This window comes from Physeter macrocephalus, chromosome 4, assembly GCF_002837175.3.
Source record: "Physeter macrocephalus isolate SW-GA chromosome 4, ASM283717v5, whole genome shotgun sequence".
Lineage (NCBI taxonomy): Eukaryota > Metazoa > Chordata > Mammalia > Artiodactyla > Physeteridae > Physeter > Physeter macrocephalus.
Window position 1 is genome coordinate 60,299,822 of NC_041217.1, and position 13,380 is coordinate 60,313,201.

The 13,380-nt window shown below is 39.5% G+C and overlaps 1 protein-coding gene across 1 annotated transcript in view; it reads right to left on the bottom strand.

The window, feature by feature from the left end:
* ADCY10 (adenylate cyclase 10) overlaps positions 1 to 13,380 on the bottom strand; it is a 90,576-nt gene that overhangs the window by 48,069 nt on the left and 29,127 nt on the right. Inside the window, exons 14-17 of the mRNA XM_024116686.3 lie at positions 12,424 to 12,616; positions 11,849 to 11,935; positions 7,110 to 7,384; positions 5,430 to 5,566 (exon numbers count right to left, since the gene is read on the bottom strand). Coding sequence (XP_023972454.1) covers positions 5,430 to 5,566; positions 7,110 to 7,384; positions 11,849 to 11,935; positions 12,424 to 12,616 — 692 coding nt within the window. The remainder of the gene's footprint in view (positions 1 to 5,429; positions 5,567 to 7,109; positions 7,385 to 11,848; positions 11,936 to 12,423; positions 12,617 to 13,380) is intronic.

Below are 13,380 nucleotides of genomic sequence, written 5' to 3' on the forward strand. Positions count from 1 at the left end.
CCTATCAAACTACCAATGGCATTTTTGACCGAACTAGAGCAAAAAATTTCACAATTTGTATGGAAACACAAAAGACTCCGAATAGCCAAAGCAATCTTGAGAAAGAAAAATGGAACTGGAAGAATCAGGCTCCCGGACTTCAGACTATATTACAAAGCTACAGTAATCAAGCCAGTATGGTACTTGCAGAAAAACAGAAATACAGATCAATGGAACAGGATAGAAAGCCCAGAGATATACCCACGCACATATGGTCAACTAATCTATGATAAAGGAGGCAAGAATATACAATGGAGAAAAGACAGCCTATTCAATAAGTGGTGCTGGGAAAACTGGACAGCTACATGTAAAAGAATGAAATTAGAACACTCCCTAACACCATACACAAAAATAAACTCAAAATGGATTAAAGACCTAAATGTAAGGCCAGACACTATCAAACTCTTAGAGGAAAACATAGGCAGAACACTCTATGACATAAATCACAGCAAGATCCTTTTTGACCCATCTCCTAGAGAAATGGAAATAAAAACAAAAATAAACAAATGAGACCGAATGAAACTTAAAAGCTTTTGCACAGCAAAGGAAACCATCAAAAAGACAACTCCAAAATATACAAGCAGCTCATGCAGCTCAATATCAAAAAAAACAAACAACCCAATCCAAAAATGGGCCACAGACCTAAATAGACATTTCTCCAAAGGAGATATACAGATTGACAACAAACACATGAAAGGATGCTCAACATCACTAATCATTAGAGGAATGCAAATCAAAACTACAATGAGGTATCAACTCACACTGGTCAGAATGACCATCATCAAAAAATCTACAAACAATAAATGCTGGACGGGGTGTGGAGAAAAGGGAACCCTGTTGCGCTGTTGGTGGGAACGTAAATTGATACAGCCACTATGGAGAACAGTATGGAGGTTCCTTAAAAAACTAAAAATAGAACTCCCATATGACCCAGCAATCCCACTACTGGGCATATACCCTGAGAAAACCATAATTCAAAAAGAGAGATGTACCACAATTTTCATTGCAGCACTATTTACAATAGCCAGGACATGGAAGCAACCTAAGTGCCCGTCGAATGATGAATGGATAAAGAAGATGTGCCACATATATACAATGAGTATTACTCAGCCATAAAAAGAAATGAAATTGAGTTATTTGCAGTGAGGTGATAGACCTAGAGACTGTCATACAGAGTGAAGTAAGTCAGAAAGAGAAAAACAAATACCATATGCTAACACATATATATGGAATCTAAAAAAAATGGTTCTGAAAAACTTAGGGCAGGACAGGAATAAAGACACAGATATAGAGAATGGACTTGAGGACATGGGGAGGGGGAAGGGTAAGCTGGGATGAAGTGAGGAGTGGCATGAAGATATACACACTACCAAATGTAAAATAGCTAGTGGGAAGCAGCCGCATGGCACAGGGAGATCAGCTCGGTGCTTTGTATCCACCTAGAGGGTGGGATAGGGAGGGTGGGAGGGAAATGCAAGAGAGAGGAGAAACGGGGATAAATGTACATGTATAGATGATTCACTTTGTTATACAGCAGAAACTAACACACCATTGTAAAGCAATTATACTCCAATAAAGATGTTAAGAAAAAGACAACAATTTGACCAAAATCCTTAAGATTATAACTTTCAGCAGGGTAATTTTTCATATTAGAAACTCATATGATTATAGGGATCCAGAAAAAATATGTTGAAAAAAGATGCTCATAGTCTCTTTAAACATTAAAATATTGTAAATAGCCTAAATATCCAGCCATAACACAGTGATTACCTTAAATATTACATAGCCATTATGGTACAATTGTTGAGGAATATTGAGTTTGGAAAATCTTCAGCTGATTGAAATAGGATAGTAAATATACAATAGGACACCAAAAAAAAAAAAAAGGGTGAAGTTTGAATAGTGAGTTTGCCTAGTCATTTTTCTCCTGGTACTCCAAAATGCATTACTTATTTGTCCCTCCAGTCATTCATTAACAGTTGAGTTGCAAGACACTGAAATAGGTGATGTGGAAATATGAGGGTGAACATACTAAGTTCCCGACCTCCTGGAAAGATAAGGTATATACACAGAGAGCCAGACGACCAGGCAGTAAACAAGTGCCACGTGAGTAGGCACAGACAGTAAGGGCTGGAGAGTTCATATCAACACAGTACAGACTTTTTATGCACGATAACCTGGGAAGGCTATAAATGTGGCTAATGCATGCTTCCAGCCCTCAAGAATCTTAACATTTATGGAGACAGATATTTAGGCAACTAATCATAATACAGGAAAAGTGACTAATGTGAGTCAGTTTTGTGAAAGAAATAAACCTGCTGATAGAGACTAACAGGGAAGTGCAGAGAGAGGAAGGCCTTCCTTAAGCAGGGCATGGTCAGAGAAAGTGGCTGTGAGGAGGTAACACCTGAGCTAAGGGAGAGAGGGAGCAGGCATGTGAAATGCCAGAGGAGAGGGAGCAGAAAGGAGCTCGGGTGTTGGAGGAGCAGAAATGTGGCTGAAGCACATTTCAGAGTATTGGTGAGGCCACAGAGGGGGTGGAAGGAAACTCCCTCAGGTGTCTCCAGTCCAAGGTAAGGAGTTTGGATTTCATTGTAAACTCAATGGGAAACCACTAAAAGTTGTTTGGTTTTAAAAAAATTCTTTTATTTTGTAAGTTTCAAATTTATGAAAAGTTGTAAGAATAACACTATATAGTCTTTATTCCAATTCATCTACTGTTGTTAACATTTTGCTCCATTTTTTATAGCCTTTGTTCTCTCTATATGTACTTATTTTTTCTGAAGCATTTCGTTTGAGTGTTAAGTTGCATAATTCATGCCCTTTAACCCCCAAATACTTTACTCTGAATTCCCCAAGAATAACAACATTCTCTTACATAAGTAGAATATACTTATCATCTTCAGAAAATTTAACATTGGTACAATAATTTACTGTCCATAATCCAGTTTTGTCAACTGACTCAGTAATGTTCTTTAACATTCTTTTTCTTTTGTTTTGTAAACAGCCTAGATGTCCTCCAACAGGTGAATGGAGGTATGTCCATACCATGGAACACTACTCAGCAGCTAATAAGACCAAACTATTGATACACACAACAACCTAGATAATCTCCAGAGAGTTACACTGAGTGAAAAAAAAAAAATCTCAAAAGATTTCATATACAATATTATTCCACTTATAAAAATTCTTAAAATGACAAAATTATAGAAATGGAGAACTGATTAGCGATTACCAGGGGTTAAGAAGGAAGTAGGGGTAGGAGAGAAGTGGGGGGTGGCTATCATAGGGCAACATAAGGGATCCTCATGGTGATGGAAATGTTCTGCATCTTGACTGTATCAATATTAATATCCTGGTTGTGATATATATATATTTTAAACATGTTTATTGGACCTGGTTGTGATATTATACTGTAGTTTTGCTGTTACTATTGGGGAAAACTAGGTAAAGGGTATACAGAATCTCTCTATATTATTTTTTACAATGGCCTGTAAATTTATAATCACCTCAAAAAGTTTAATTTAAAAAAAATCAATGAGACAGCAAAGTATTATTGTATTCAGTCACTTCATTTATACTCCAAGAGGTCCCCAGAATGCTTCCTGTGGTGTCAGACAGAGAGAAGGTGCTCAGTAGATGTTTGTTGAATGAATAAATAAGAAAGGATTTGAGTTTCCTTTACCTCCCCCCCATTTTATAGCAGGTACCTGGCCATAAAGGTTGTGACTAATCCCAAAATACTAGCTATTAAATGGCATATGTGGAACTGGAACTCTGGACTCCTAACTTAAAGGCCAAAATTTTCTTTTGATTACATCTTTATTTTAAACATCTTTATTGGAGTATAATTGCTTTACAATGGTGTATTAGTTTCTGCTTTATAACAAAGTGAATCAGTTATACACTATCCCACCCCTCTCGTGGTCACAAAGCACAGAGGTGATCTCCCTGTGCTATGCGGCAGCTTCCCACTAGCTATCTAATTTACATTTGGTAGTGCATATATGTCCCTGCCACTCTCTCACTTCGTCACAGCTTACCCTTCCCCCTCCCCATGTCCTCAAGTCCATGCTCTAGTAGGTCTGTGTTTTATTCCTGTCCTACCACTAATCTCTTCATGACATTTTTTTTTCTTAGATTCCATATATATGTGTTAGCATACGGTATTTGTTTTTCTCCTTCTGACTTACTTCACTCTGTATGACAGACTCCAGGTCTATCCACCTCATTACAAATAACTCAGTTTCATTTCTTTTTATGGCTGAGTAATATTCCATTGTATATATGTGCCACATCTTCTTTATCCATTCATCTGTTGATGGACACTTAGGTTGCTTCCATGTCCTGGCTATTGTAAATAGAGCTGCAGTGAACATTGTGGTACTTGACTCTTTTTGAATTATGGTTTTCTCACGGTATATGCCCAGTAGTGGGACTGCTGGGTCGTATGGTAGTTCTATTTTTAGTTTTTTAAGGAACCTCCATACTGTTCTCCATAGTGGCTGTATCACCTTACATTCCCACCAACAGTGCAACAGGGTCCCTTTTCTCCACAGCCTGTCCAGCATTTATTGTTTGTGGATTTTTTGATGATGGCCATTCTGACTGGTGTGAGATGATAGCCCAGAGATGATTACATCTTTATACTCTCTCTTTTCATGGAAGAGATGCTACCTCTTAAACCTTCATGGTCTCCTTTGTGTCAAAACATAGTTTCTTTCTTTCTTTTTCTTTCTTTCTTTCTTCCTTCCTTCCTTCTTTCTTTTCTTTCTTTCTTTCTTTCTCTTTCTTTCTTTCTTTCTTTCTTCTAGAATATGATTTTTTTCTTCTCATCACTGCCATCTCCCTAAACAACTAGTATATCCACCACAGACATTTTCTTATCATTCACGTTAACCTTAATCCTCTACATCCCAGCTTGCAGCCTTACCCCATTCCCCAACCCCTACCCTTCTCCCTTCACTAAAACTATTTTCTTAAAAATTCCAACTGCCCTCTTTGTGACATCATCTCAAACTTCATCCTTCTGTATGTCTCTGTAGCATGAGAACCTTGTTGACAATTCACTTTGAGCTAATAATTTTACCTCTGGAAAACAAGTTATCCTTTTTCCCAGATAACATCTACATTCCCCCCATCAGTTCTGATTCTGGGCTTTAAGATTCTCCAGTGTTCTTTCATTTCTATTACAGGTCTACATTCTTTCTCCCAGTTCAGTGAGTCCTGGGCAATGTTAAGTTCTCTCACCAACTGGGATATCAAGTCCAACGTTCTTCGCCTCCCCAAAGCCTCTGACCCGTATAGGAAGCAGCCTATGGAAAAGCCCACCCTTGCCACTCTCTCTGCAGAAGGAGACAGGGAGAAAGAACCATCATTATGGGACTTACTGAACAGGTTATTCCAGGTCACATTTGTCTTTTCCTCAGACTCTATTGTTTGGAAAACGAGTACCCTGTGATGGTCCAGGTTTTTAAGCAATTCTTCACAGTAAAATGGAATCCCACAGCTTCCCTCGGCCAGGTACCTGTAGTGAAAACAACGCAATCTATTTATATCAAAGAACCATCTTTAAAGAAGTAAAAATATTTGAGTTTTCTCAATCACCTGAAAAAAATCACTTCTCTTTCTCCATTTGTTTTGGTTTGTTTTTCATTTTTAGGGATTGCTTTTTCTTTTTTCTTTCATTTTTAAAATTACATAATAAACCATTTAAATCTTTCCGAAGTCAAAACTATGTAATAAGGTACATCCTCAGTCTTGCTTCCCTTCCTCACCTTATAAGTAACCATTTAAATTAGTTTCTGGTTTATCTTTTCAACGTTTCTTTTTAAAACTATAGAAAATGCACACACATATTTCACTCTCTTCCTTAGATAAAAGACAGCAAGTTATACATAGTGCACACTAGGCAACTCCTTGTTTTTGCACTCAACAATGTATCCTGGTCATCCCTCCATATCAGTAGATCTTTCTTATTTCTCTTTATAGCTACATAGGGCTCAATCGTGTGGATGCATCCTAGTTTATTCTAACTAACCTTTTAGAAATGGATATTTGGATTGCTTTCAGTCTTTTACTAGTACAAATAATGCCTCAATAAACACGGTGCCCATATGTCACTTCATATTTTTGTCACTATATATATTTTTAAGTTTTTTAAATTTTTTATTGAAGTGTAGTTGATTTACAATGTTGTGTTAGTTTCAGGTGTACAGCAAAGTGATTCAGATATATATATATTCTTTTTCAGATTTTTTTCCCTTACAGGTTACTACAAAATATTGAGCATAGTTCCCTGTCAGTATATCTTTGAGATAGGTTCCTAGAATTGGGAAGGCTAGATCAAAAAGTAAATGCATATATAATAAATACATACATAATAAATAAATACATACAGAGAGAAAGTGGGAGAGACAGAGAGACAAAGGGAAAGAACACACAAAATTCATGCCTGGAGTTATTTTAAATGAGACTTTGTCCAAGACATTTCTCTTCCAGAAGCAAAGCAACCTCATTAGAAAGAACAGATACAGATACCAAGATGGCTTGTAAACAGCCAGCTAAGGAAGAGGCATTGTCCATGTTGTTAAGGGGACTGCTGTCAAGACCCCAGGAGAGGAGTCACTGAGAAGCTCAGAGAGCACTGACGTCACCATCTACCATGACAGGGAACACCAGTACCAGACCACGTTATTGCCAGCGACTAAGACCTTGCTCAGCTGCGGGCTGTGGTTCTTAAGGCTTACCAGTTTGCCTTTCATGTTACTTGCCCATGACAGTGCCCTTAGTCACTGTGGGTTAGAGTGAATGTACCCATAGCCAGCATGATGAAAGGGAAACAAAACTGATGTCCTAAGCAACGTCTGAGACGGTGTAACAGGGACCATAACAAGGAAAAGTGAGCAGCATCCATCCTATCAAGCATGTTTAGTGGCCCCTTTGAAAGGAGGGCCCAGCAAGAATCCTGAAATGGCCGCTTTCAGACACATCTTAAGGAATCTGATGAAGTCTGGACCTGGAGAATGAGTGCAGATGTCAAGGCCTCAGGATAGAAATAGGTTGCTCACGTGTCTAGTTCTTTGGGGATGCCCCTGACGTTGAGGTCTAGGCAGACCTTGTTGAGTATGTCCTTAGGCTGCATGGCTCCAAGGGTGACATAGGTGGTGTTCCTGTTCTTCATTATGGCACTGGCAGCTGCACAGGGTATGTCGATGAAGGGAGACAGGGACATGATGATGAAGATGGGAACAGACCGGATAAGCTTCTCCATAAAGGTCCAGGAGGCTGAATCGATAAACTGGCCTTCATCGATGATGAAAATAATCCTTTCCTCTTTCACTGTCTGGACAAGGTGGAGAAACAGAAAGAAAATTGCTGTAGGACTTCAGGGTGTTTTTTGTTTTTGTTTGTTTTTTTGGCCGCACCGAGCAGCTTGCGGGATCTCAGTTCCCCGACCAGGGATTGAACCCAGGCCATGGCAGTGAAAGCGCCAAATCCTAACTAGACCACCAGGGAACTCCCATGACTTCAGTTTTTTATACACATGTATGGGTATGCATGCGTATCCACCGAGTTTTGTGAAGCTAAGTTAAATCTGTTCTTTCCAATAACTTTGTGTTAATTTAGATTCCGCTAATTGGAATCTGTGGCAATTGGGACAGAACTGGCTGGAAAAGACTCTTACTTGGTCAAATCTTTGTGTAAAGATAATGTAAATATATAGGATAGATGGGGTTGTAGTCAAGTTAAACAGCCATTACATAAAAATTACTGAGGTTTACTTCAAGTCATTCTAATCTATTGAAAAATGAAGGTCCCCTGGAAATAACTGTTTGACATTTATTCAACCAACATCGATTCAACACCTACTTACCAAGCACCCGCTGGGCTAGGTGCTGGAGGCAGAGTGCTGAGAGAAACTCACCTGGTCCTTGCGCTGCTGGCAGTTTATGCTGTTCTAGCTTGAACTATGGCACATGTTACACTTAAAAACAGATCGTGTATCCCTTTTCTTGTGTAGACTACCTTTCCCTAACTAGTTTGAATTATTTATTTACCCATTAAGCATTTATTGTGCATCTGTTAGGGTCAGGTACTGTTTTAAGCACTGGGGATAGAGTATTAGACAAAATATAGAGCTTACATTTACTGTGAGCCCCTGCATAGCGGGCCCTGCATTTCCATAGTGTAAGATGTCTAAATGGAAAACCTTCCCCACTCTTACTGCTCCAGACTGCTCTTGGCTTCTTTTGTTTCCCTCTGGGAAGAGGTTGGGTTAAGCCATTCTTTCCCTCTGCATGTTTTTATAAACTAGAGCAGCAAAGGCTACATTCAAATTTCAGAAGATGATCATTATAAAGTATTATAGCCTGCCTTATCACATATATGTAAGTCCCCTCTTACAGCCCCATTCTGTCACCAGATCGTTAGTTCTTCACTGACCCTGAGAACATTTTAATGAATAGGGGTTAGCATCCCATTGTTTTGTTTTGTTTTGTATTTGACTAATATCTTTAAAACTACGGGGCAGAGAGTTCCCTGGTGGTGCAGTGGTTGAGAGTCTGTCTGCCAATGCAGGGGACACGGGTTCGAGCCCTGGTCCAGGGAGATCCCACATGCCACAGAGCAACTAAGCTCATGAGCCACAACTACTGAGCCTGCAAGCCACAACTACTAAAGCCTGCGCACCTAGAGCCCGTGCTCCACAGCAAGAGAAGCCACCGCAATGAGAAGACCGCGAATCGCAACGAAGAGTAGCCCCCGCTCACCGCAACTAGAGAAAGCCCCCGCGCAGCAACAAAGACCCAACACTGCCAAATAAACAAACAAACAAACAAACAAATAAATAAAAACTACGGGGCAGTTAGAAATGTGAGTTTTAGTCATAGAATAGCCTTGTCAGTGAATTATTTGTGAATTGGGGAGAGTAAAGCAGGAACCAAAAAACCTACATGAATTCAATAGTACATCAATGGCGCCAGCTTCTTCACATTTAAAATGAGGAGACTGAACTATTACTCAGCCATAAAAAAGAATGAAATAATGCCATTTGCAGCGACATGGATGCACCTAAAGATTATCACACTAAGTGAAGTCAGACAGAGAAAGACAAATATCATGTGATATCACTTATATGTGGAATCTAAAAAAATGGTACAAATGAACCTATTTACAAAACAGAAACAGAATCACAGATGTAGAACACAAACGTATGGTTACAAAGGGGGAAATGTGGGGGGAGGGATAAACTGGGAGATTGGGATTGACATATACACATGTACTACTATATATAAAATAGATAACTAACAAGAATCTACTTTATAGCACAGGGAACTCTACTCAACACTCTGTAATGACCCATATGGGAATAGAATCTAATAAAGAGTGGAGATATATATATATATATATATATATATATATATATATATATATGTATGTATAACTGATTCACTTTGCTATACACAACAAACTAACACAACATAGAAACTAACACAACATTGTAAATCCACTATACTCCAATAAAAATTAATTAAAAATAAAATAAAATGAGGAGATGGAATCAGGTCCTCTCTGATGTGAAAAAAGCCAACACTTACACTACACCTACTATGTTCCCAGCACTGTGTGATGTGCTTTCATAAATTAACTTATTTAAAATCTTCGTTAACGGACTTCCCTGGTGGCGCAGTGGTTAAGAATCCACCTGCCAATGTAGGGGACATGGGTTCGAGCCCTGGTCCAGGAAGATCCCACATGCTGTGGAGCAACTAAGCCCGTCTGCCACAACTACTGAGCCTGCGCTCTAGAGCCTGCAAGCCACAACTAATGAGCCTGAGTGCCGCAACTACTGAGCCCACATGCGGCAACTACTGAAGCCCGTGCGCCTAGAGCCCGTGCTCCGCAACAAAAGAAGCCACCGCAGAAGAGTAGCCCCAGCTCACCGCAACTAGAGAAAGTCCGTGTGCAGCAACAAAGACCCAATGCAGCCAAAAAAAAATTTTTTTTAATTAAAAAAAAAAATTCTTTGTAACATTCATAGGAGATGGCACTATTGAATCTATTTACTGAGAAAATTTAGGCACAGAGAAGTTAAGCCACTTGCCCGAGGTCATACTGATAGTAAATGATCCAAAGATTGTCGTCCTAGCACAGAGTCAAAGCACAGCTTTACTCATGGTTTCCAACGAGATTGTGGATCGGAACCAACTGAGAAGTTTCAAAACAAAAACAAACAACTAAACAGATTCCTAGGCCCAAACCAGGCCCTTTTCAATTTGGCGTAGAATTCATAAATCCATATATTTTATGAAGCTTCCTGGATACTTGTGATGCAAACAGTCCAAAGCCTGACATTTAGAAACTACTGATATAGCCTTATTTGCCTGCAGTGGAGAAGAAGGAAGTTGTATTATAAACTTACACAATGCCACAAACTTGAATTGTTTATTTATTATGTGACAGACACTCTGCTGGTCAATAGTGATACAAAAATGAGAGAGATGCTCCCTTTCCTTAAGAAGCTCACAACCTCCTGAGGGGAAGAGACACATATATAAGTAGCAAATTGCAATACAGTATGAAAAATACAATAAGAAATATGTTCAAAGTGTTACAGAAACACAGCAGAAGAGGAATTAGTCATGCCTTGTGATTTGGGGGAGTTCTCACTGAAGAAGTGACATTGAATGATGAGTAGCATTTCTCCAGGTTAAAAAAAAAAAAGTCTTTTGGCTTTTATCTCATTCGTATTGAGAATTACTTGGATAGTAGAAAGCACAGGTTGGCACGATCTGCATACACTTTAGCAGTTGTATGGAGGATGAATTGGAGTGGAGTGAATTGGTATGAGGCACAGAGATTAGTTGGAAAGCTATGGAAATAATCCAGGAAGAGAAAGAGGCTGAACTACAGTAGGAAACAGAGGACGGGGAGATTCCAGAATCAGTCTAAGGTAGACATGGTAGGACTTGTCAACTGAGTAAATGTAGAAGATGTGGCAACTGGTGAGGAAGGGAGCAAAGATAACTTTAAATGATGTGTGAATGAATTTGCTATTAACTAAATCAAGGGTCAGGATGAGGATGAGGAAGATAGGGCACTAAAGTAGGAAAAAAAATGAATTTAGTATTAGACACTGAACTGAATGTGAGTCCCCATATCCAACTGGAATATACAGTTCTTGGAAATATGGTTTTGGTACTTATACGAGAGCTGAGGAATGGGATATAAAGTTGGTGATCATCAACATATAATGGACAGTCATGATATTACTCAGAGAGAAAAAGTTAACATTGGTTTAGTGTTTCCAATGAAAGAGGCACTATTCTAATGACATAATCTAGTCATTTAAATCTTACAACCCTGTGAGCTAGGTACTATTATTTCCTCATTTTATAGAAGGTAAAGTAAAAGCATGGACAGGTTGAGTCACTTGATCAAGGTTACCCAGGTAGCAAGTGATAGGCCTAAGGGCTCAAACCTTGGTAGACTGATTACAGAGCCTATATACATAACCAGTTTGATAGACTGCATCTCATACAGAGGGAGAGAAAAAGAGGACTGGTTTTAAGGCAAGGCCAAACTCCCAGGAGTAATGTTAAAGGACTCCTTTCAAGCACAGCTAAATTCTGGACAGACTCTTAGCTTGAGGTTTGGAAGGATGGAGGAAAATGAAACACTTTGGGTTAAAGCTTTCACAGACTTCAAAGGTCCTTGCCATTGGAATCTAAACCCTTGAGGCCACCTGGCTTTGCGGTGAGATGCCCAGTTTCCCCCTCCCCATTATTTGACCCATAGACGCTCTTACTTGCTCCAAGATCTTCATAAACAACGCTTCCAACTGCTTCTGCTTTCTTGCGGCGCTCATACTGGAAACCTCTCGTGAAATAGGGAACTGTATAAAGAATTATGAGAATATTGACTATGGGCAAATAGCAGAGGGAACTACTAGTTGTATGACTCTGGCAATTCACTTTACTGTTCTGTGCCTTAAAATGCTCATGTGTTAGGTAATCCATAGCATCCCTTCCAGCTCTAATACTCTATGTCATTGAATCTAATAGATACCAGAAAGAACAGGGCACATTCTTGTCTTTGCATTGGCAGTCACCTGTGGGAGCAGAGTATAGCTATGATGGGAAGGTGGAAAAGAAATGAATCAGCAGGTGGCTAGTTGGGTCTTCTTGAGTCTGGTACCAATATATCTCAGGAAGGTGGCTCATTCAAGGATTGAGAGCCATTTCTTTACCACCTGGATGCTCCAGATGAGAAAAGAAGAGGATAATAAAGGCCAAAGAGATGCAAAATCATAAAGCATCAGGGAGGAGTGGCCCCATCTGCCCCTTCACTATTTCTCACAGGAGTCTAACGCTAGCTAGTTACCTGCACATGGAAAATGTCATTAAGAAGACAATGGAACTTTTCATCCAGCAGTGACTTGACTTTATTTTGAAGGTTGGTCTGTCGTTCTTTATAATGTTTGCAAGTATCCAGACCTAGTACATTGGCCATGAGTATCTGGATGGTATAAAAATTTTGATGGAAGCTGATCTTAGTCAATGCAATAGCAATAGTCCTGTTTATAAGAAAGTCAGGAATTAGAGTTTTAAAATATATTTTTTGAAAACAATAAAGGTTGAAGGAAAGCCCTGACTCTTCATATTCAGTTGTAATGACAGATTTCCCAAGCTATCTGGAAGCTGTTCTTTATTTGTGCTTCAGATACCCTCCTTTATTCCACTATGTTTCTAAGCTCTGTAAATGTATCCTAGCTATCCCCTCTTCTCTAGCCCTACCACCAATGCCTGGGTTCAGGCCCTCATACTCTCACCTATACTCCCTAACAGCATACTACTACCCTTGTCTAGCGCCCAGACTCTCTGAATGCATCACCTTTATAGAAGCCTGAAGCACCTAGGTAGATGCAAGTCTAGGTTAAGTCTAGACTCCTTCATGTGACATATAAGCCTTTCCAAGCCCTCATTGTCATTTCTTGCCACTCTCTGCCCAGCAGTCTACCCTCCACCAACAACAAACCGGTGAGTGTTCCCTGCACATCCAACTGTTTCTTCTCTTTATGCCTTTGCTTTCCTCGGCCTGGAGTGTTATCACTTCTCACAGTCCCTCCTAATCCCTCATTTCCTGTTCACTTATAAATCTCAGCTCAGGAGTAACCTCCTGGAAATCTTCCCTGATGCCCTCAGGTTGGATGACATACCCCTCTTTCTCTTAGCTTTTACAGAACTCTATTGAGTGCTTCTATCACTGTCCTCATCACATTCTATTTTTACTGTCATCTCTCTTTCCTTCTCTTTTGTGAGAACTCCTTGAGGTAGGGAC